This window comes from Schistocerca nitens, chromosome 4 (assembly GCF_023898315.1).
Source record: "Schistocerca nitens isolate TAMUIC-IGC-003100 chromosome 4, iqSchNite1.1, whole genome shotgun sequence".
Lineage (NCBI taxonomy): Eukaryota > Metazoa > Arthropoda > Insecta > Orthoptera > Acrididae > Schistocerca > Schistocerca nitens.
Window position 1 is genome coordinate 692,371,272 of NC_064617.1, and position 24,385 is coordinate 692,395,656.

The window sequence follows — 24,385 nt, forward strand, 5'->3', positions numbered from 1 at the left end:
CCACTACCTGGCTGACATCCGGGATTTTCTCACTGACCACTTTGCAGGTCAATGGATTGGCTGTGATGCGCCAATTGCATGGCCCCCACATTTCCCAGACCTGACACCGCTCAAGGTTTTTTTTTTTTTCCCCCTCACAAGGATATCCTGTTTTTACCTCCTGTGCTGGCTTTTCTACCTGAACTTAGAGCAAGAATTTATGCTGCCACTGAACAAGTTACACCTGCAATGCTACAGTGAGTTTTGAGAGAAATTGACTTCCAATGGGATGTGTGCAGGATAACCAGCAGAGGCCACATACAACATCTTTAGTTTAAGGTAAAAACACTTGATGTGTTTCCCTACAATAAAGTTGTGAAGTCCTTTTTGAAATGCCCTGTAGTTTGAGCCTTACTGATGTTTGTAGTCTGCTGTATGATTATTATGGTCACCAGACCCATGTAGTTTGCAGCTAGGCACACATTTAATCAATGTGTTAAGCAGTGTAAGTACAAACTGTATAACAGCACGGATTGCTGACTTCCAAGGCTTAATATGCAATTATGATTTTTTCCTGTAAAAAGTGTGGTGCATCATATACAGAATCATTAATCCATGATGTTGTTATACATCTAACTACTGACAGAGAAATTAGTTTGTAGACATTAGAGTCATCTGATCCACCCCTGAAAAAATTGCCAAGGCTCACGAAGTAACAGCATGAGTTTCTCAGTACTTCTGGTGCCAGCTTTCATGCTAGTATAGTCACTATCACTGACCGACTGAAGACAACCATACAGTATCATCTGATTTACTGAGTACCTGATTGTGCGGTACTCCCGTCCACCACCCTCATCACTGGTAGTTGTGCACAAACGGAAGCTCTTCCTTTGCTGTCCGTATGCCTCAAAATGAGTGGAACCTTGTACAAAAGTTCCCTCCATGTCATTATCAAAGAGTCCCAGAAATGTTAGTGCAATGAAATTATCTCCAGGTTGTGGCCCAAGGGATCAAGGATGTCACTGCCCACTCCATAATGTCACCTGTTTTGCATACCACAAACTGGGGCATCTAGCAAGTGTCTGTCCTGGCCACTGGGTTATGAAAACAACACAACAAGAGCCACCATCATGCTACACAATATTTTGCCAGAGCCAATAGCAGCAGCAGCTGGGATGCAGAAGTTCATACAGGAACTGGAACTTGTTGGAGCAGTGGCGGAATTCCAATTCAACAAAGGCGCGGCAGTCTCTTGCATTTAATGTGAACACATACTGGCATATCAGTTCCCCATAGCTGTGGCATCCTCAGCATAATATGTTGACATGCACTGAAGTTTCAAAGAAACTGGTATAGGCGTGCATATTCAAATGCAGAGATATGTAAACAGGCAGAATACGGCGCTGTGGTCAGCAACGCCTATACTAGACAACAAGTGTCTGGCGCAGTTGTTAGATCAGTTACTGCTGCTACAATGGCAGGTTATCAAGATTTAAGTTAGTTTGAATGTTATGTTATAGTTGATGCATAAACGATCGGACACAGCATCTCCAAGGTAGCGATGAAGTGGGGATTTTCCCGTATGACCATTTCATAGGTGTTCCGTGAATATTAAAAATCCAGTAGAACATCAAATCTCCAACATCGCTGTGGCCAGAAAAAGGTCCTGCAAGAACGGGACCAATGATGACTGAAGAGAATTGTTCAGCATGACAGAAGTGCAGCCCTTCCACAAATTGCTACAGATTTCAATGCTGTGCAGTCAACATTGTCAGTGTGTGAACCATCCAACGAAACATCACCGATATGGGCTTTCGGAGCCGAAGGCCTACTTGTGTACCCTTGATGACTGCAGGACACAAAGCCTGGGCCCGTTAACATTGACATTGGACTGTCGATGACTGGAAACGTGTTGCCTGGTCAGAGGAGTCTCGTTTCAAGTTGTATTGAGCGAATGGACATGTACAGATATGGAGATAACCTCATAAATCCATGGACCCTGCATGTCATCAGGGGACTGTTCAAGCTGGTGGAGGCTCTGTAATGGTGTGGGGCATGTGCAGTTGGAGTGATAAGGGACCCCTGATGTGTCTAGATATGACTCTGACAGGTGGTATGTACGTAAGCATCATGTCTGATCACCAGCATCCATTCACATCTTTTGTGCATTCTGATTGACTTGGGGAATTTCAGCAGGACAATGCAACTCCCCACACATCCAGAATTGCTACAGAGTGACTCCAGGAATACTTTCCCGAGTTTAAACACTTCCATTGGCCACCAAATTCCCCAGACATAAACATTTTTCAGCATATCTGGGATGCCCTGCAACATGCTGTTCAGAAGAGCTCCTCCCCCCTCCCCCCACCCCTTGTACTCTTATGGATTTATGGACAGCTCTTCAGGACTCATGGTGGCCATTTCCTCCAGCACTGCTCCAGACATTAGTTGAGTCCATGCCACATCATGTTGCAGCACTTCTGCGTGCTCGTGGAGGCCCTACACGATATTAGGCAGGTGTACCACTTTTTTTGGGTCTTTGGTGTACAATGGATAGTCAATGTCACTGTGTGGTCAGATTACATAGCCCAAGCCAAATACAAAAATATTTGTTTGGGAACAAACCCTGCTGGTAGTAAACTCTTGGTCTGGGTGCTTCTGCATTTTTTAGTTTTCAAATTCAAGACCAAGTAAATCCAGTTTCAACTGAGTTTCATTTAAAAGAACTTGATACATTATGTACACAGTTTAAGCAACTGTTTGAACCTAAATTAGGTTGTGTAACAGACTTTCAAGTCCACATACCTGTAGAGCCATGTGTGAACTGGATAAATTGTAAAGTATGGGAGTAGTATACCCAGAATCATCTTGCCAGTGGGCAACATCCATGATAGTAAAGACATCAAATGCATCACTCATCATTTGTGATCATGATGGAGGAATTGTTGGATAAATTAATTGGGTGCTACTACTTTTCCGAGATAGATCTCAGCAATACCTTTCTTCATTTACCTGTAGATGATCAGACAAAACATTTTTTAATCATTAATAACCCATTTGGCATGTTTCACCTCCCACAGTATTTCATAGATACGTTGAGCAGCTCATCCAAGTATCTCCATTGTGTTATGTATGTAAATGAGTTGCTAGTTACCTGCAAACTCTACAGATGTTGTTTGAGCAGCTTCAGTCCCACAGGCTGCCTTTTTGCCTCACGAAATGTAGTTTCTTTGAACCAAATGTAAAGTATGTAGACATACATTAAGTAAAAAGAACTCACATTCATACAGGATCATGTGGATGCAATCAATAATTTACCAGCTCCCAAGAACCTTAACCCCTTAATACCTGAAAAAGTTTCTTCATGGGAGAACACAATTAAAGTTTGTGTCTCTAGAAGTAACCAAAACTCTCAGGAGATGGCAGCACTTGTCAGAAGTGTTGGTAGTTTCATGTAGAATCTGCTCCTGCTGGCACTGGCACTTGAAAACAGTTACCTTTCCACTTGTTATTGTCGCATTGGTATGACGTGAATTCTTGACATCTGGTGTTAAGGGGTTAAAGAATTACAGTTTTACCTGATCAGAGTTAATTATTATGTGAAATTTATTCCCAAAGCAGCCTAGATTTCCTATCTGCCTAATTAAATGCACAAAAAGTAGTTAAATTTGTGTGGCCCGAGGTGAGCCACAGAGCATTCTTACAACTTAAAAAAGGGCCTTAGATTAGTCTCTTGTTTAGCAATGTTCAGTCCAGGAAAATGTTTAACACTGACAACTGATGCCTTAGATTGTGGCACTGGAGCAATATGTTGTTGTTGTTGTGGTCTTCAGTCCTGAGACTGGTTTGATGCAGCTCTCCATGCTACTCTATCCTGTGCAAGCTTCTTCATCTCCCAGTACCTACTGCAGCCTACATCCTTCTGAATCTGCTTAGTGTATTCATCTCTTGGTCTCCCTCTACGATTTTTACCCTCCACGCTGCCCTCCAATACTAAATTGGTGATCCCTTGATGCCTCAGAACATGTCCTACCAACCGATCCCTTCTTCTGGTCAAGTTGTGCCACAAACTTCTCTTCTCCCCAATCCTATTCAATACTTCCTCATTAGTTATGTGATCTACCCATCTAATCTTCAGCATTCTTCTGTAACACCACATTTCGAAAGCTTCTATTCACTTCTTGTCCAAACTATTTATCATCCATGTCGGGTGATGCTGAGGGAATTAGATTAGGAAATGAGACACTTAAAGTAGTAAAGGAGTTTTGCTATTTGGGGAGCAAAATAACTGATGATGGTCGAAGTAGAGAGGATATAAAATGTAGACTGGCAATGGCAAGGAAAGCGTTTCTGAAGAAGAGAAATTTGTTAACATCGAGTATAGATTTAAGTGTCAGGAAGTCATTTCTGAAAGTATTTGTATGGAGTGTAGCCATGTATGGAAGTGAAACATGGACTGGAGCAATACTGTCTCATAAATATGCCTGTGGTACAACAGGCCATTGCATTTGCATCTAAATAAATTGCAAGTGGCCCAACAAAATTACTCCCAAATAGAGAAAAAGGCATTGGCTATTACACATGGTGTCAAGAAGTTTCACATAGATCTCTGTGTTACTAAGTTTCACCTAATCTTCTATGACAAGCCCATCATTTTGCTATTTGACCCTCAGTTGGGGTTACCCAATAAGACAGTAGAGTGGCTCCAATGGTAGATAGTGTTCCTTAGTAAATATAACTCTGCTTGTTTGTTCTACTGGTCTCTGGGCCACTGCCAGTGCAAGTATTCATAAGCCATGCTCTACCCACGCTGAATAGCATGGAAAAGTGACGCAGAAAATAAATGAGAGTGGCTATAAATTTAGCCATTGTCATATTCTATGCCTTTGTCATTGTTGTACTGATGAGAGTTCTGATAACATTTAATCTCCATTGGTTGGTGGGGTGGAGGTGAGAAGAAGGTGACAATAAAAAGCCTATGCTCAATACATTGAGTTTAAAATTTAGCTTCCATAGCTGTCAAATGAGGACCCGCTTCAATTTCTTGTACTGCTAGGGATTTTTCAATGTTAGAAGGACTGGAACCAGGTGCATATGGCTTTGTTAGGTCAGTTGAGAAGCTAATTGAATGAGAAGTAGTGGCTCCAAAGAATGAAAAGCTGACATCAGGTGAGAGAGCAGTTGGCTGACCCCATGTCTCTGCTTACTACTTCCAAATGATACTGTAAAGTGGAGGATGACATGGCAGTGCTCAGCATTATGTGGTTCTCTGGATCTGATTGTGGAGTTACCTTTTTTGGGCTATGATACACTGATGCATAGTGCATATTGACAGTTCACCAATTTTTTTTATGTAAATACACTACTGTTTGTAAAAAGGAAACACTCAGAAGCAGTGGTCTGTAACATGCCATGATACGAGGATTTGTAGAACAGCAAAACCACAATAAGTGATTTAAATGGCAGAGAGGTGGAATGCATGTAGTTCCAGAAGTTTCCTCTTTTGTGTAACTGAGCAAGTCAATGTTACACAATGCTCATTCAGTACAGAGCCATCATATGAAGTGGAAATGTCTAACCAAGTGCCACTATGGCCCGCTAATGTTACATGATGGAGTATCAGCATGTGAGTGCATTCAAACGGGTCAGAATAATTGGTCTCTGGGAGGTGGGTCTGTCGTTCTGTGACATTGTGGCTGATACAGGGCATGCTGCTTGAACAGTGAGGTGTATGTGGAACCAGTGGAGAGGAGAGGGCCGTACACATTGCCGACAGGGTGCTGGATGACACAATGTCACAAAAGCACAAGATTGCCTTCATCTTGTCCACTTGGCCATAATGCTCAGAACAGCTTTGTCTACAATGTTGGCATGACGTTGGAGCAGTGCAACAGATGTGGACATGTCTGTGGTAATGGGTCAATGCCCTCTTCTGTGGGCTGGATGGGTGGCACGCATGCCATTGCGTTGGCTTCCATTGACCAGAACCCACCAATGCTGTAGACTGAAATGGCCACATGAACACCAACACTGACATGCTGAACAGCAAAATGCAGTGTTTTCAGATGAGTTCTGCTGCAACTTGCCCTACAGTGATGGCGGCATGCGCATTCAACACCACCGTGGTGAACGCAATATGGCAGACTATTTTGTTGAGCAGCATAGCAGATGAATACCAAGTGTGATGGTTTGGGCAACTGTTTCCTGTAAAATGCGATCTTGCTTCCTATGTCTTGAGGGCAATCTGAACAGTTACCACAATTTTAGGGAGGTTTTTCAGGTTGAGCACTGCCCTTCCTGCAGGCCATTCCACATAACATATTCAGCAGGACAATGCCCTGTTGCATGTGGCGAGGAGTGTGCAAGACTTCTTCAGAGAAAGACGGTTACCACTCTTCTCTGGCCTGCCCATTCATTGACATGTCGCCCGTTGAACATGTCTTGGATGCAATTGGTCAGAAACTCATTTCTTCAGCTCCTCCTGCAACCAAAGCTGATGCTTTCTCAACATGCCTACAAACTGTGCAGCAGAGTATTCCCCAGGAGCATATTCAGGTGCTCTTTGATTCTGTGCCATGACATCTTGTGGCTCTGATGGCAGCATGTGGCGGCACTGCCCCGTACTGAGTTTCCACAGTCAGATTGCATGTACAGGTCTGTAATGCTAACTGTTTACATAGTGTCATGTCCCTAATAAGTGGGAATAAGATTCATTGTGATCACATATCTTGGTCTCGGTGTTTCACTTTTCTCAAAGAGTAGTGTATAATTTTTGTTTCAAGTTGGATTACGTATCAAATATTATGCAATTTTGTAAATGTAATTTCTTATTAAGCTCACTCTCGGGACAACAGCAGTGCTGCCTAAAATATCAATTACTGTACAAAACAATGTTCATTGATTTTCATGAGCTTATTTCTATCAACTCAACATATTTTAATGTACTCACTTTTGTAGCACTATTGTGTAATATTAGAAATGTGGTGTTAATTTTTTTTTTTCTGCAGAGGCTCTCAAACAGTCAGCCTCAGAGCCAGTTGACACCACTGCGATCTCAGAGCAGCAAACTGTCGGATGAGAAGAACTTCAGCCTCTGCACAACGGCAAGCCCAGCCCCACCACCAGTGCTGTTGCGGGGATGTCCTACTCCTTCGAAGACTGTTACTGCACCTACCTCGCAGACACCATTACCGGGAAAGTCAGCAGATACTTCTGTTGAATCTGTTGTTGAGCAGCTGGTACCTGAAAGAGATACAAATACCAGTGCTTCAGGTATAGCCAAAGGTATCATATTTTCTTGCTGCATATAATTTTTGATTGCCTGACTGCTTCGTACCAAAAAGTGAATTTCTGTAGTCTGCTTTCAGAGAATGTATTACTGTAAGTTAAGGAGGAAAACACCATCCCTTTGTATAAATAAGGTTATCAGTTTAAATTAGGACTGCATTATTTTCAGAGTTATGGAGCTGTCAACATATAAAGTCATACAAATAGATTAGATGTTATACTGTTCTGTGCAACATTCATGCAATATTCACTATTTTGGTGTTACAAACTGAAGCACTGAGTGCTAACTAGTAGATACCTTTGGCACTTTTACACAGTGCCATACTAGCAAGCCTTTGTAACATTCATGAGAAATATTAAAGTAATAACTGAGGTGACAAAAAGGCAACACGTCTTTCCTTGCATGTTGCTGTTCATGAACTTTTTGTGTTATTTTTCACTCAAAATTTTGGGTTCAGAACAAATCTTTTGCTCTGCAGTGGAGAATCCACTGTTGTTCAGACTCTGTCTTTTGTGGACAACATTCATACCAGCTGACCGTCTAGGCACCATGTAAACACTTTCTTTGTCTGTTGTTACAAGATTGTAAAACTGTACTTCATTCACTTCTCACAAATATGCAACCAAAAATACTTTGTCAATTTATTCCTTTCCCCAAAGAAGAGTTAGTGACCGTTATATAATACTGACCAGTGTGTATATGACCCGGGACAACCAGGAGATCCAGGAAAAACCCGGGAATTTTTTCATCCGGGAGAAAACCGGGAAAACCCAGGAATTTGTTAGGATTCCAGGAATTTTTCATTGTTTTATTTCTCTGTTAAATTTTTGTAATTTTGGCTGGTAAGAACCGATATTCTGTATCCTGCTACAGCAGAATAATACTGCAGCAATAAAACATGAACGAGAGAAAAAACCAAAAATAAAACTTCAGTTGCAAAGGAAATGCGCCACAAACAACAAACCACAGTGCTCATACAAGCATCTGCCAACAGCAAAATGTTCCAAAGGCTTTAGGAACACTATGCAAATGCTGCTTCGTAACAACAAACTGCCACCAATGGGTGTGATGTCCTAACTATATACATTAAATTCTTTCGAGTAGTTGTGAGCGGGCTCATGCACATGCGCAATTGAATCACATATGAGTAGTATCTTCTCCTGCTTGTGGCTACAGATTTGTGGCTGTTAGCTGCATAAGCAGTAGCAGCAAGCATTCACGCATGCGCAGCAGGCCGGGTTCTAGGGAGTGGGGCGAATCGGGGTGTCTGCCCCAGGCAGCAATTTCACGAGGGGGGAGGGGTGCCAAATTCGTATTCTTGAGGAAAAAAACCTTGTTTCACAAAGCGCCTAGCATCCAACGCACTTTAGTCTAACGATTATTCATATAATTTTGAAGTGCATCCACGTTGATTTTTTAACATTTTTAACGTATTCCTTGTTGATTTCTTAATAAATCATAAGTTGATTTTTGAATAGGTGCATAGTGTATGTGATGTCTCTGCCAGAGGAATCCCGGTCGCATATAGAAATAAACTTTCCTGCAGACAAAAGGGGACGGGGCTGTACAAGCTGAACGGAGTGAAGCCGAACGGGTGAATACCAATAGCTGTTTGTTATGTGGTGGACTGGGTTTGCGAATGATCAGCTTTGTTATAATTACTAACAAAATCCATAGATTCGGACTACCAGAGTGGAAATAAATGACAAACAGGAATAACAGATAAGAAAGATCACGGTGTCTCCAAGAAAATGAAATTTTGACAGAAAGGTTTTGGCCAGATCACTACACTAGTAAGGGCCAGTTGTACAGTCTCGGGCTAGCAGCTGCTTAATTTCAATTCTGGGAGTAGCGCGGAAAATGCGTTGTACGAACACGTAATAACGCCTAACCAGAGAATAAAAGCAGGATAACTAAACCGGTGATTGTGGCAGGGTTGGTGAAGTTAACCAGAGAATGAGTCTTGACACTGGCAGGAATAGTTACGAAATTAGTAATGACAAGATTGCTTATTAGAATGAGGAAGGAGAAGAAACGGGGACATCACACAAATTATGGAAGAATGTGACGATTCCAAATGTATACAAAAATTTCGTACTACTACTTTTTGATCTCATGCTTGAGAAGCTTGAGCGTATGAATGAAATCTGAAACTATTTCCTAGCATAAAGATTTTTGCCTTTATCAGGCCTAATAGGCATTTGATGTTGGTACTTCGTGAATTATACTCTGTCGTGTTGACAAAAAGTGACAGTTTCTGCTAAAACAGTCTGTTTATTTGGTGTGTGTTACAGTTGCTACAATATTGGACAGGCCTATTTCATTTCATCTAGCAAACAGTGACAAAATAGGCATAATCAGATCGAAAAATCACACCTGTCTTGGGTACTACTTGTATTAACAGCTTTTTCAGTATTGGACAACGACATTTCAATTTTTCATGTAGCAAAACGTTTGATGATCTTTGATGAGGTAATAGTAGGAAAGCACACCATGTAAAGCTATAGCAATATTAGAGAGGAAAAAATGCTAGGACCTAAGGATTGAAGAAATGTGTACTATATTGCTTGTCTTTTGTCTTTATGGTTTTATGTATCCCATATTTAATTTTATGTCACACAAAACAGTAAGTTATTAGCGAATAGGCAATAAAGAGTGCAAATTTTCTGAAGAGTTCTTGTTCTCCTGGCTACAAATAATCCCATCCAGTATTAATTGCGAGGTTTGTATTATTATTATTATTATTATTATTATTTTTTTTTTTTTTTTTAAAAAGAGGGGTAGGATGTCAAACGGGCCAACTGGTAAAAGGAGAACCTCCACAGGACATTTCAATTTCCACTGTCGTGAATATAATTTGATGGCATCCATTACAAAATATACACATTTGAATTCCAAGAGCGAAATACAGTGACGTGCGATAGAAGAATGCTGTGTGGAGAGGCGTGGCACTGCAGTTTGGCACACTTAAGACCAAATAACATTTCTTACATTTTCTCGAACATTTTTGCTTTATGTGTCAGACTGTTCAGAAAGATGTGCCTACAAAATGATGAACATTTTTGGAAAAGTCAGCTTTTTATTTTGATGTCCTATCTCAAACACTGGGGGGTGGGGTTCGGAAATATTGTAGATCCGTGGCAGATGCACAGTGCAGTCTGAATTGTAGTGGGGAGGTGGGTAGTCTCCACGTGACCCGTGTTTACATTTAGTGATTTTGCTGTTTTCTCTTCATTTACTGCTCTCACGTCAAATGAAAACAAAATGAATTTCTGTGGCCGGGAGCTATCAAGTGAATTAAAATACATTCACGTAATTATGAAGGGCTAAAATGTTATTAGTTTCAGATCTTATTTTGTTTCCACCTTTCTGACAGTCAAGCATTAATCGCTTTGCAGAACATGAAGTTATTTTTGTCGGTTTGCTGAAGAAATTTGGCTTTTATTAATCCTTTCCGCTGAGACAGTCAATTTATTTAAAACTAAGTGTTTAATTCCATGCTGTTGGCTAGTTTCAACTGTTCACTGCATTTCAAGTGCATGTTTTCATCTTATAGCATGTATAGCAGTATGTCATAATAACCAAACAGAAGATAATACAGTACTGGTACTCCAAGAAAATTTACATCCCGAAACCCACACTGAAAAGCTCAATGTCAGGTTGAGGCCTACTTCATTGGGAATCTGGACATGCGAATGTGCACTATAAGCCAAATTATGCTTTTTAGTATGGTTCACAAAATTCTGATGCTCTTGGAATATCCTGTGATGTCTTGTTCATTTGGGACATAATGTAAGATCTGTAACGTACAAACATATGGGCTTCCTACGTCATCGTAGCTGCGCAAGCACAGTGATGCCTGTTATCTGGAGCTCTCTGCCTACAGCTGTAATAATCCTATTTCTGACAGGTCGTGGGAAAATATTGCAAATGGTGGTTTGAAAAACGTTAAGCCTAGTTTATAAGACGACATTGGGTTGCGCCATTCGTTGCGTGGAATGAGTTGCACACAAATGGATTCATATAGGATTGTAGACCCGGCGACACCAATATACATTTTCGTCATTTTGTAGGTCCATGAGTCGTGTCTGAAATGAAAGTTTTGGCAGCTGCATGTCGCACGAGTAGTGATGGAGTTAAAGTTTATTGCATGGAATCGCTGCATAAGAAAGAAAAAAGAAATGTGTTTCGATTCATGACTGGATGAAGAAAAGATGTCAACTCGGTTGCTCAGCAAACTTGCTACAATAATTTATAATGGAAGATCCAAAAAGTTCTTTTAATTATCTTAGAATGTCAACAGAACTGTTCACTTTTCTTCTAAATAGAGTTAATTATGCAATAAGGAAAAAATACTGTAATACACGAAGCACTGTTGCCAGAACTGAAATTACGTATCACATTATGTGCATTACAATTGAGAACACTCAGCATGCTAGAAGATGCAGTTTTAGTTGGTGATGATGTTTTTTCATTAATACCAATAATTATTGACATTAACTAAGCATTATTAATATTAACAGCAATAGTTATGCGAAGCAGGCCGCATTAAGAAGAGAATGGTTTGCAAACTACTGTCTTGGAGGTAGATCTGTACAGTGGCATTATTTCAAAATTCAGACGAATGTGAATGAGGAGCACTGCTGCGACGTGTTAAATAGATGAATATTAAATAAAGAATGCAGCTTCTTGATTTGTGTACCCTAACCTTCTGTCAACAATATTCCTCAAAAACAAGTCGGTCAACGTGAATGATGGGAGTCTTGTAGACGACAGCATTTCCACAGCCAGAATTGTACTTGCTTGTATTTTTCTTAGTTCAATTGTATATGTGCTCCTAATTCAATAAATTTTGCCCTGCAGCTCAGATATTGTCAAACCATTTTTGTTCTGATCGCACATGACGGTCTAAGGAGCCGCAATATGTTGCTTATTTTTGTAATCAGCATCACCGAAATCCCACAAACACCTATGCAGAGCATAGATATCCAAAAAGTGAACATTATTCTCTGTTCCCCACTTCATATTTCAGTCTGTCTACACTCTACGAACACACGTTACCTCAAAGCTCTTGTAACTAGTGTCGCCAAAGTTGGAACACACCGAAAGCGTTTAATTTCACCAACAAATTGGGCAAACAAGCGGCGGGCATTCGCAGTGGCCCATAGCGCAGTTGCCTGCAATCTAGTGTCATCGTGTAAACTAGGCTTTACTTTCAAAGTAAATTTACTTTTGCGCAAGATGAACTATGTGCAATGTATCTTAAAGTGTAACTCTAGGAAAAAAATCAACATTATATGTGAAAGCTTAGCTTCTCTTGCAGCTTATTAATCTGTAGGTAGTGGAGAGCGGGCGTGGTAATTACTTCCGTCAATTACTATGAATACTTTTACTCTTGCAGTGTATATACAATACGTGTAGTGTAGAGCCTGTACTGCAGAGAACTGATCTGGCAAAGTTATGATTGTTCTCGCTGCGGTAGGGTAGCAATATTATTGGGGGGTGAGCCAGTGGTTCTACGTCCCCACAAATCTTAGAGATCAATATTATATGTGAAAACGTTTCTTTTCTTGCAGCGACACTATGTATATTAATTTAAATCATTATCTTTTCCTATTTGTGTGTTCGTACTACTTAACAGTGGTTCCAATTGGCTGACTACATCACATATCCTATACTCTGAACATCCGCTGTCATCAGCTGGCGAGATCACTTGACATGAGCTGTGAAGCTTACAAGAGCACACCGCAATCTCAATTTCAATGCTTCAGAAAGTAACATGCGGTATTTGGTGGAATTCGCAATTATACTTTCGTAATATGAAAATATACAGCGTACATGTTGCTGCACATCAAAGATCCCCCCCCCCCCCCCCCCCCGCCCCCTCCCCGAGTTTCGCTTTCTAAAGTACTGAGAAATTATACGCCGGTGTATAAAACCATAGCCATTCAAAGGATTGATACCTTTTGCAGTTCAAAGGGAAAGTATACTGTCACTTAACATGGAGAAAGTGTATTTTCAACCGAGAGAAAATGTATTTTTAACCGGGAAATCCGGGAATTGTTTTTTCCTTGTCCACGTATACACCCTGCTGACAAATGTGCAAATGGTTGACTAAAAACATTAGCATGGGCATTTACTTAATATGATACTGGGAAGACCTGGGTGGATAACATTAGCATGGGCAGTTACTTAATATGATACTGGGCAGTCCTGGGTGGATAACAAATAGTGGATGGAGTCGAGATAACCACTCAACATATATCTGAGGCATTCAGCAGCCAATATGGGCATGTTATTTGTGTGTCTGTAGACAGATCAATTTCTCAGATGTATGGTGAGTGGTTACCTTTACTACTTCCGTTATATATGGGTAATAACTTATCTGCTCTTCTTCTTCTTCAGGCATTTCACTTTTTCATCCATCTCTTCACCATTTCCTGAGTATTGTTTGTCTTCTTTTCATTCATATTCCAGAACTGCACATACTGCTTGCTTGTTTTAACTTTTCACATTACTTAATATAAAAATTTTTATGGTCTGTGCTTTTCATTTTCTTTTAAATCTCTGTGGCTTTTAATCCATTTAAATGGACACACTTTACAAATTGGTATAACAGTTCAAAAGTTTGTTAGTTTCACTGAGATTAGATGTTCAATTGTAATAACACTAACAGTTAAAAGAACAATACTATTATCAGAGATCATCACAAATTCATCAATGTATCTCAGTTCATGGTAAAGAACATTATTAATACGCATGGCACTGACTTGCACAGAGTCAATCACATGGTTTGTGATAGCTCCTTATTACATGAGAACTTCATAACTTTTTCCATGTTTGCCAGTCATTATATAAGACAACTCATTATTTACACATAATATCATATTTAGTATAGTTCTAGTTTCTTTCATATACATCAGAAAGCAAATGGGAGGGGGGTTCAACAAGTATTGCAACACACTTTTTTCTTGGCCAATTTCAGTTGAACAAATGCAGAATTTGTTATAGGATATCATGGAATATTCCCACTTCAGCTGCTATAATTTCATGAAGTTCCAATAGATGGTGGCATTGTATGCAGCTTTCAAAATGGCTTCTGTAATAGAGGTGCATTCCAAGCAGAGAGCTATCACTGAGTTTTTTCTGGCAGAAAACCAGAGCATCACAAATACTCATAGGAACTTGCAGAATGTCTATGGAGACCTGGCAGTGAAAGAAGCACAGCGAATCATTGGGTGAGGCATCTATCTATCATCATCATAACAAGGTCATGTAAACCTGTCTGATCTCCCGCGTGCCTGTTGGCCACGCAGTGTTGGAATGTGCAAACACTATCGTGGAACTTGCAGACACTCTCAGCCAGGATGATCAACAGATCACAATCAAACACTTCGCTGCACAGTGCAAGTCTGTGCTCCCGAAAGGAGATGCAAAAATTCATTGGACTGTTCTTTCTCATTCACCCTACAGCCCAGATCTTACACCTTCTGACTTTTATCTGTTTAGCATAATGAAACATTTATTCTATGGGAAGCAGTGTGTGGATGATGGAGAGATTATTCATACAGCAAGAAGATGGCCCTGATGTTGACCAGTAGAGGGCGTTGTGTGCATAGAGGACCTCCCAGTATGATGGCACAGGTCGCACTGAATGGAGATTATGTTGAAAAATAAGGTTCTGTTGCCAAAAGAGTTGTGAATAATGTAATGTATTGGGCTCCTGAAGAAAACCAACTACTTTCTGAAAAAAAGTATTGCATTACTTAATTGAACACGCTTCATATTTATATTGTAGTTTAAATTTTAAATTTTACAATTTCATATTAATGTGTGAGTGGCCAATTTCAAAATTATGTGAAAATACGTATTCTTTGTAATTTAGTTCATGGTTTTTGAATTCCCTTTTTTTTCTGTTTAGGGTTTTCAGCTTCAGACTTATGTGGCTCACCTGGCAACCATGACATGAAACGTGTAGCAGCTACTGAAGATACTGCAATGGTACGGAATTTTAAGCTGCAGCATCATCAGCCTCAACAACAGCAGCAGCACCAACAACATAAACTTGCTGTACAGGGAAACATTTCTAACTCTGCAATGTGTAGGCAACAGACTATTAGTGGATCAGCTACAGGTACACCTGTTGCAAGAACCATGGGAATGGGAGGAACTAGTCATCTCCATCATCATCTCAGTATAGAAGAGCTTCGCCTGGTGCAGGTACAGTACCCAATGCTTTGATTTAAATTTGCTGTACTATAAACATTAATATTAAACTTATCTCATTAATTCATTGTTGCACAAGACTTGTATCTAAATGAAAATGTATCTAGTCAACTTTCTTTCAAAGATATTTACTGCATAGATCAAACAATGGAAAATCCAGGATGGAATGCAACAATGTTATGAAAAGGAAAGTTGCTACTCACCATATAGTGGAGATGCTGAGTCGCTGATAGAAACAACAAAAAGAATGTCACAAACACAAATAAAGCTTTTGGCCAGTAAGGGCTTTGTCAACTATAGACGATAACCACACACACACACACACACACACACGTAAACGCAACTCATACAGGTGACTGCAGTCTCAGGCAACTGAAACCACACCATGAGTAGCAGCACCAGTGCATGATGGGAATGATGACTGGGTGGGGTAAGGAGGAGGCTGGGGCAGGGAGGGGGAGGGATAGTATAGTATGGGTAGCGGACAGTGAAGTGCAGCCATAGAGGAGTACTCCCCTTGTAACTCAGTACCACCCATGACTGGAGCAACTGAATTACATTCTCCACCAGGGTTTTGACAACCTCTCATTGTGCCCTGAAATGAGAAATGTTCTACCCACTGTCCTTCCCACCCATCCCACAGTGGCATTCCACCATCCACAGAACCTACACAATATACTCATCCACCCTTACACAACACCCGCTCCCAATCCCTTACCTCATCGCTCATATCCCTGTAATAGACCTAGATGCAAGACCTGTCCCATACACCCTCCCACCACCACCTGCTCCAGGCTGGTCAGAAACATCACTTATCCCATCAACGGCAGGGCTACCTGTGAAACCAGTCATGTGATCTACAAGCTAAGCTGTAACCATTGTGCTGCATTCTATGTGGGCATGACAACCAACAAGCTGTCTGTCCACATAAATGGCCACCGACAAACTGTGGCCAAGAAACAAATGGACCACTCTGTTGCTGAGCATGCTGCCAAACAAGACATCCTTCATTTCAATGACTGCTTCACAGTCATTGCCATATGGATCCTTCCCACCAACACCAACTTTTCTGAAATGCGCAGGTAGGAACTTTCCCTGCAATGCATCCTATGTTCCTGTAACCCTCCTGGCCTCAACCTTCATTAGTCAGTGTCGTGACCCATCCAGCCCCTTCCCTGTTCCCATTCCAACACTACACATCCATCACAATGCCATCACACCCAGGCTTCTTACTTCTCTCCTTTTCCGCTACTCCACCCCCCTCCCTCCCCACCTCTCCTCTGCCCTCCATCTAACCTGCAGCTCTTCACTGTCTGCCATCCATACCATACTATCCCTCCCCCTCCCTACCCCCCAGCCTCCTCCTTACCCCCACCTTGTTGTCACTCCCATCTTGCACTGGTGCTGCTGCTCGCAGTGTGGTTTCAGTTGCCTGAGACTGCAATCGTGTGTGTGAGTTGCATTTGTGTGTGTGTGTGTGTGTGTGTGTGTGTGTGTGTGTGTGTGTGTGTGTGTCTATGCATGCACCTGTCGTCTATTGTTGACAAAGCCCTTACTGGCTGAAAGCTTTATTTGTGACGTTCTTTTTGTTGTGCCTATCTGCGACTCAGCACCTCCGCTATGTGGTGAGTAGCAACTTTCCTTTTCATAAAGGCTATGTAGAGGTAGATTCCCCAGACACTCTTCGATTTTATGCCATAATGTTTGGAGACTAACATCATACTGAGTTTTAAGAAGCAGAGGCTATGTTCAGTTTGATATGATCTCTGGAGTGAACAAAATTTGTTGTGGCCTATTCATAGAAATCATAATGTCCTTTATTTAATAGGTTAAAGGAACTGATAAAAAAGTAAATCACTGGATAGTGGTTTGAAAGTTTTTCCTCTTTAGTTCGAGTTCAGAGTTTTAACAACTGAGAGTTCTTATTTGGTTCATGGATGTAACATGTTATCTTTCATTTTTCTTTTACTTTTTGTGAGTCCTCAGTCTTGTAACCAGTTTTGTGTGGCCCACCACAAATTCCTCTCCTGTGCCAATCTTTTCACCTCAGAGCAGCACTTGCAATCTATGACCTCAATTATTTGCTGAATGAATTCCAATCTCTGTCTTCCTCAACAGTTTATACCTTCTACATTTCCCTCTAGTACAATGGGCATTACTCCCTTATAACTTACTCTGGGATTCTCTGGGCACTCTGGGAAAGTCTGGGTTACTCTGGGATTTACTCTTGCGATCTCTGGGATTCTTTGGGTACTCAACTATTCTCTGTGTACTCTTTGAATTTGTTACTATATTCTGTGCTCTTTATGTATTTCTGATTAATTTATCAACTATGATCTGCTCGTTCTATCCCGTGAGATTTTTTTTTTTTTAAAAGACAAAAAACACTAATTGAGCTACTGAATGGGAAGAAATTACATGTGGTGTCCCACAAGGATCCATCTTAGGGCCATTGCTTTTTCTTGTGTACATTAATGATCTCTCATCAGTTACACTACCAGAAGCAGAGTTCGTTTTGTTTGCAGATGACACAAGTATTGCAATAAATAGTATGTCAAGTGTAGCTCTATAAAGATCTGCTAATGATATTTTCATGGATATTAATAAATGGTTTAAAGCCAACTCACTGACATTAAACTTCGAAAAGACTCACTATATGCAATTCAGAACCTGTAAGAGGTTTCCACCCAGCATATGCATAAAATATGAAGAAGAGCAGATGGAAGAAGTTGACAGTCTTAAATTCCTGGGATTACAACTTGATAATAAATTCAGTTGGGAAGAGCACACCACAGAACTGCAGAAACACCTTAACAAATCTGTATTTGCAATTCGAGTGTTAGCAGACATAGGCGACATAAAAATGAAAAAGCTTGCATACTTTGCCTACTTTCATTCCATAATGTCATATGGTATAATATTTTGGGGTAACTCTTCAAGTCAAACAAAAGTTTTCAGAGTCCAAAAGCGTGTAATACGTATTATTTGTGGAGTAAATTCACGGACGTCCTGTAGAAACCTCTTCAAAGAACTGGGTATACTAACTGCTGCCTCTCAGTATATTTACTCATTAATGAAATTTGTCCTAAATAATATATCTCTTTTTCCAACAAACAGCTCAGTTCATACATACAATACCAGGAACAAAAATGATCTGCACAAGGACTTAAAAGCACTTACTTTAGTTCAAAAATGGGTCCACTACTCAGGAACACTCATCTTCAATAATTTGCCAGTAAACATAAAAAATTTAGTTACAAATAAAGATCAGTTTAAAAGGAGCCTGAAAGACTTACTAGTGGCCAACTCCCTCTACTCCATTGACGAATTTTTTAATAGAAACAAATGATGTATTGTATATATTCATACTATTAGCATTGTTATTTCAGCTTTTTTTTAAAAAAAGAAAAGACATGTTCCACATCCACGAGGATCTCCTCAGCACGGATCTATGGAACGAAAACTAATCTAATCTAATGTAACTTAACTGATGTCCTATCATCCCCTCCCTTCTTCCTGTCAGTGTTTTCCATGTATTTCTTTCCTCATTCTGTACCTTATCAGTCCACCTAATTCTCAACATTCTTCTGTAGCACCACATCTCAGGTGCTTCGATTCTCTTATGTTCTGGCTTTCATATCTATATTTCTCATGTAAACAATGGAAAGCCCAAGATGGAAAAAAATGATATTATGGAAAAGATAGATTGCTACTCATCACATAGAAGGGGTATTGTGAGTTGCAGCCAGGAACAATGAAAAGACTACTAAACATTTAAACTTACAACCAAAATGCTTTCTTCCTGTGCGTGGAACCCCCCCCCCCCCTCCACACACACACAAAAGTGCAACTCACACATATTTAGCCACTGTCTCTGGCCACGATATCCTGACCAATAGTCATTTGTGTATCTGAGTCATTGTGTTGAGCTTTTGTGAATATGTGTGTGCTTTCTATTTCTGAAGAAAGCCTCTTGACCGAAAACTTAAATGTTTAATAGTCTTTTCATTATGCCTGTCTGTGACTCAATGACTCCTGTATGCAGTGAGTAGTTGAGTATCCTCCCCCCAGTGGATGTCATAATGGATGCAAATGAGCTGACGTGGGTAGCACAACAGGATAGTGTGGAAACATGCCATGGAGAGAGCACATGGTGCGTAATATGTGCAGACCTGCTGGCGTAGGTGTGTTCGTGCCAGTAACAGCAGGCCAGGAGGGCCAGGGCTAATGCAGAGTTCAACTACCATGGACTTGGCCTTGCACTTTGTAACATGTATTATTGCCAAGTGCTTAGCCATTAGCTGTCCATGCTAGTTGGACACTGAGTTATTCCTGTGCCCATCTCTAATCAGTTCATACTCTCTGCTTCCCATAGATTGACTGTTAGGTAGAGTTTTTTCTCATGGGGTTCTGTTCCCCAGCTTTTATTGAGCCGCCATTGACCTGTGAAGTATCTGTGCCAACTGTGCAGTGTGCAGATACTAAAAGTAGCAATCTATCCTTCTCGCCATGCGGTGACAGGAGAACACACATATAAAGGTATTAAAGTTTGCAAGCTTTCAGACTCAGTGCCTACTTCTTCTGGCAGAAGGGTTGAAGGGGAAGGAAGAGGGGTGAAAGGAAAGGACTGAGGAAGTTTAAGAAAAGGGGCAGAATTCAGAAAAGTCACCCCGAAACCTGTGTCAGGGGAGATTTATCAGATAGGATGAGAAGGAAAGACTGAGTGTTGGGGATTGGACTTGATGAGATTTGAAAACCTGAGAGGTAGATAGGATAATATGCAAGGTGGAGAGTGCCTACTTCTTCTGGCAGAAGGGTTGAAGGGGAAGGAAGAGGGGTGAAAGGAAAGGACTGAGGAAGTTTAAGAAAAGGAGCAGAATTCAGAAAAGTCACCCAGAAACCTGTGTCAGGGGAGATTTATCAGATAGGATGAGAAGGAAAGACTGAGTGTTGGGGATTGGACTTGATGAGATTTGAAAACCTGAGAGGTAGATAGGATAATATGCAAGGTGGAGAGTGCCTACTTCTTCTGGCAGAAGGGTTGAAGGGGAAGGAAGAGGGGTGAAAGGAAAGGACTGAGGAAGTTTAAGAAAAGGGGCAGAATTCAGAAAAGTCACCCCGAAACCTGTGTCAGGGGAGATTTATCAGATAGGATGAGAAGGAAAGACTGAGTGTTGGGGATTGGACTTGATGAGATTTGAAAACCTGAGAGGTAGATAGGATAATATGCAAGGTGGAGAGTGCCTACTTCTTCTGGCAGAAGGGTTGAAGGGGAAGGAAGAGGGGTGAAAGGAAAGGACTGAGGAAGTTTAAGAAAAGGGGCAGAATTCAGAAAAGTCACCCCGAAACCTGTGTCAGGGGAGATTTATCAGATAGGATGAGAAGGAAAGACTGAGTGTTGGGGATTGGACTTGATGAGATTTGAAAACCTGAGAGGTAGATAGGATAATATGCAAGGTGGAGAGTACTGCCAAAACATACAGCAATAGTTAACACTTACAGCACCAGTCACTTATTTAAACCTCCTTACACCTGCGCCAGCCTCTTATCCCAGTGTCCTTCCTCCATTGCTGTATATTTTCATTGTACTTTGATTTTCCATTGCAAGCTCAGTTAGATACTTGAAACTATTTTCTATAGTTCGAAAAAAAAGTTTATTAATTCCTCTTTAGAAAAACGTCAAATATATTGTTGTTCTCACAAATGTTTCATCATCACCAGGTGAGAAAAATAATGATGTTTTCAGGATTAAAAAAATTTCTTGTACTGTTTTATTTACAATATGTGAATAAAATGATGAATTTATGAGTCTTTATAAAGTGAAATTGAAAAGTATATCAAACAGAATGACTTATTATTTCAGGTAGTCCATTTTTGTGTGGTAGAGTTGGAAGCATTGTTGAACACAAAACCCCACTTTACATACACCGCACTGAAAAGATGTATCTATCCTCTTGCTTTCACCTTCTTCTTTCTTGCCCCTTTCTGAGCACATTCTGCACATTTTTTGTGCTTTCTTTTTTCTTGTTGGTATTGGTATTCTCTCCATGAAATGATTCTTATGAAAACAACATGAAATGTTAGCACCATTTGTGGAAGATTGGGGGTTAGTACTGCATGCCATACACAGGTTCTTACATACAGCAATAATAAAGTGGCTGGTAGTAATATTCTTTTTTGACATGCATATACAGTATACAAGCATTGGAAATAGCCTTGCGAAATAGATGAAATGAAAGTTTTCTACAGCATTTCACTGAGCGATGGTTAAAAATTCCGTGTGATAGTCTCTGGTCACGTAGATCAACACCAATCTTGTTTTTATTGTTATGGAGGACTGCTGCTGATTCAATATTTTCTCTTCCTATCCTGTCAGTATAGGAAATTATGTCTCCTCTCTACCTTGTGATTATCATGAAAACATCTCTTTTGTCTATTCATTGTAAGGCTAAACTGTTTTCCTTGTGACAGAAAATCATTTCATTCCACTGAAGAGATGTAGCATTCAAGTCAGATGGTATTTCTCTTCTGTTCTTTTCGACAGTGCCAGCACGACCAGTGCCTTTTGTTTCGAGATCTGTTGCAAATGAAACACCACTATAGTACCAGTCAGTGAGCAGCATGTGACTCTTACCTGCTAAATTGTCAAGCAGATGTAGGACAATACTGGTTACAGCATTGTCCTGCCCACAGAATGCTTTAAAGTTCCAAATGTACTTTGATTGTGCCTTTGAAAGCACATATAGGTTTGTTCCATATCAGTGTAGTTCCTGTAGCATATACTGTTTGGAACTAAGACATCCATGGTATACACATCTCTTCATCAAATTTAATGTTATACTTTGGTTGGTACCCATTTCTACACTGCTGATGTATCTTCTCATACACAGGCTGTACTTTAAATAATGGATGGAACACTGGCTCACCTTCAGCTTTCATTTGGTTACTGTCATTTAGGTGAAAGTTTGAAATTATTAGCAGAAACATGTTTCTGCTCATAATGTTTGGACAAAAACTGCAAGACACCACTGTATTTGCGCTCCAGTGATATGCAGTTGATGGCTGCTCATAACACTCACATGCAAAATGACAGCAATAAATTTTCGTTTGTCATCCAGCTAGTCTGCTGTTTGTCGGAAGTTGACTGTGGTGTTGCTTTTTTGTGTTTGCTGCCCAGCATATAAATTTGTTTGCTCCTTCATGTGGCAAATTCACATGTTGTCAAAGAAATAACAAAAGAAATTCCCAGATTACAGTTTCTCTTCAAGTTTCTAGACTGGAATAGTATTTGGGACATCGCCGCTCTCATTCCAATTGTCATTTCTCTCCACTCTTGCCTGTTTCCTACCACTGAAATTTGCAGTCAGTGAAGTTTCTGAGGGCCTAGGAGCTGCTGGTGTCATATTTTCAGTCACATCACTGGATTCTGAAATAATACATAAATTATAAGTGAACAAGAGTGCTTATGAAACATGATTATAAAAAGTAGTGACACAAAACTTTTGTAATACATCATCTCACTGTACACATTACGCTGAAAATGTATATAATATTATAAAATTTACTGAAATTTTTATACCTGAATCAGGTAAAACATAAGTTGGATCTTCATCCATGTCATCAGCATCAAAAACATTACTAAGATCATCTTCAGACTCCTTGAGAATGTGAAGAATTTTAGCATTGCTTAGTGAACTACTTCCAGACATACTGCTACAAATTCGTGATGTGCTCATGCTAGTGTCTCACACCCAAATTGCTGTCTTTGTTGTTTTGATTATCATACTACATTGTGGCAATCCCAAGTGACAGAAATGTGAACTAGAAGTGTTTATGCACTTTCCAGTAGCTGACAGACCCATCGTATTACTCATGCAAGTTAACAGTGAAGTGGGGCAACCTAACAATTGACGGGTGAGGACTGCCCATAATATTATGGGCCTGGAAATTCTTAAAAGGGATGCTGCCCATAATATTACAGGTAAGGCATTCTTCTGCACTCTGTTACCAACGTAATATTATGGGCATTTCACAAGAGTGGAAAGTCAAGTGCATTGTATGTGACAGAGGTGGGAGGAGGATGGTGAAAAATAAACAGTTCAGAAAATGAAAGATATAGAAAACTACAAGGGAATTCAGAAAGGAATAGTTACTGTGAAGAAATGCTGATGCCGAAGAAATTAACATAAATTAAGCCCAGGTAGAGCGCAAGAACGAAGGAAATTTTTTAGTGCCAGTTCCCACTGGTGGAGTTCTAAGAAAGTGGTGTGTGGGGGAAGAATGCAGATGGCATGTGTGTTGAAACAGGCACCAAGGTCATGACTGTTATGTCGTAGAGCATGTTCTGCAACATGATATCATGTGTTGACAATATAAAACCTTGCTTATGTTCATTCATCCTAACTGATAACTTGGTGGTAGTCAAGCTAATGTAAAAGGCTGAGCAGCGTTTACATAACAGCTGTTATACAACATTATCACTTCATCGGTGGCTGTCCCTTTGATAGTATTTTTTGTCAGTTACAGGGCTGGAGTAGATGGCAACTCTTACAGCGAAGATGGTCACAGGGTAGGAGCCTTTGGTAGGGAGACAGGTGCAGAAGGAACACTGGGTGTGACAAGAATATTGTGGAGATTGGGAACTGGAAGTGTGACAAAAAGCTATTCTAGGTGTGGTGGGCAAAATGTTGGAAAGAATGTACCTCATTTCAGGGTAAGACCAGTTTCTCAGAACTCTGTCAGGGGGAACTGCTGCTACAAGTCCTTGGTTCTTGCCATCCACCTGGCATTAATTTATGTTAATTTCTTCAGTTTTGGCATTTCTTCACATTATTCATTCCTTTATACACTCCCTTTTAGATTTCTATATTTTTCATTTTCTGACCTGTCTAT

At 40.4% G+C, this 24,385-nt stretch overlaps 1 protein-coding gene across 4 annotated transcripts in view; it reads left to right on the plus strand.

The window, feature by feature from the left end:
* LOC126251924 (ankyrin repeat and BTB/POZ domain-containing protein 2) overlaps positions 1-24,385 on the plus strand; it is a 671,398-nt gene that overhangs the window by 443,738 nt on the left and 203,275 nt on the right. For 3 of the 4 annotated variants that reach the window (XM_049952673.1, XM_049952674.1, XM_049952676.1), the window contains 2 exons: positions 6,987-7,263; positions 15,189-15,487. In XM_049952673.1, coding sequence (XP_049808630.1) covers positions 6,987-7,263; positions 15,189-15,487 — 576 coding nt within the window. The remainder of the gene's footprint in view (positions 1-6,986; positions 7,264-15,188; positions 15,488-24,385) is intronic. The other variant, XM_049952675.1, reaches the window with a different exon arrangement.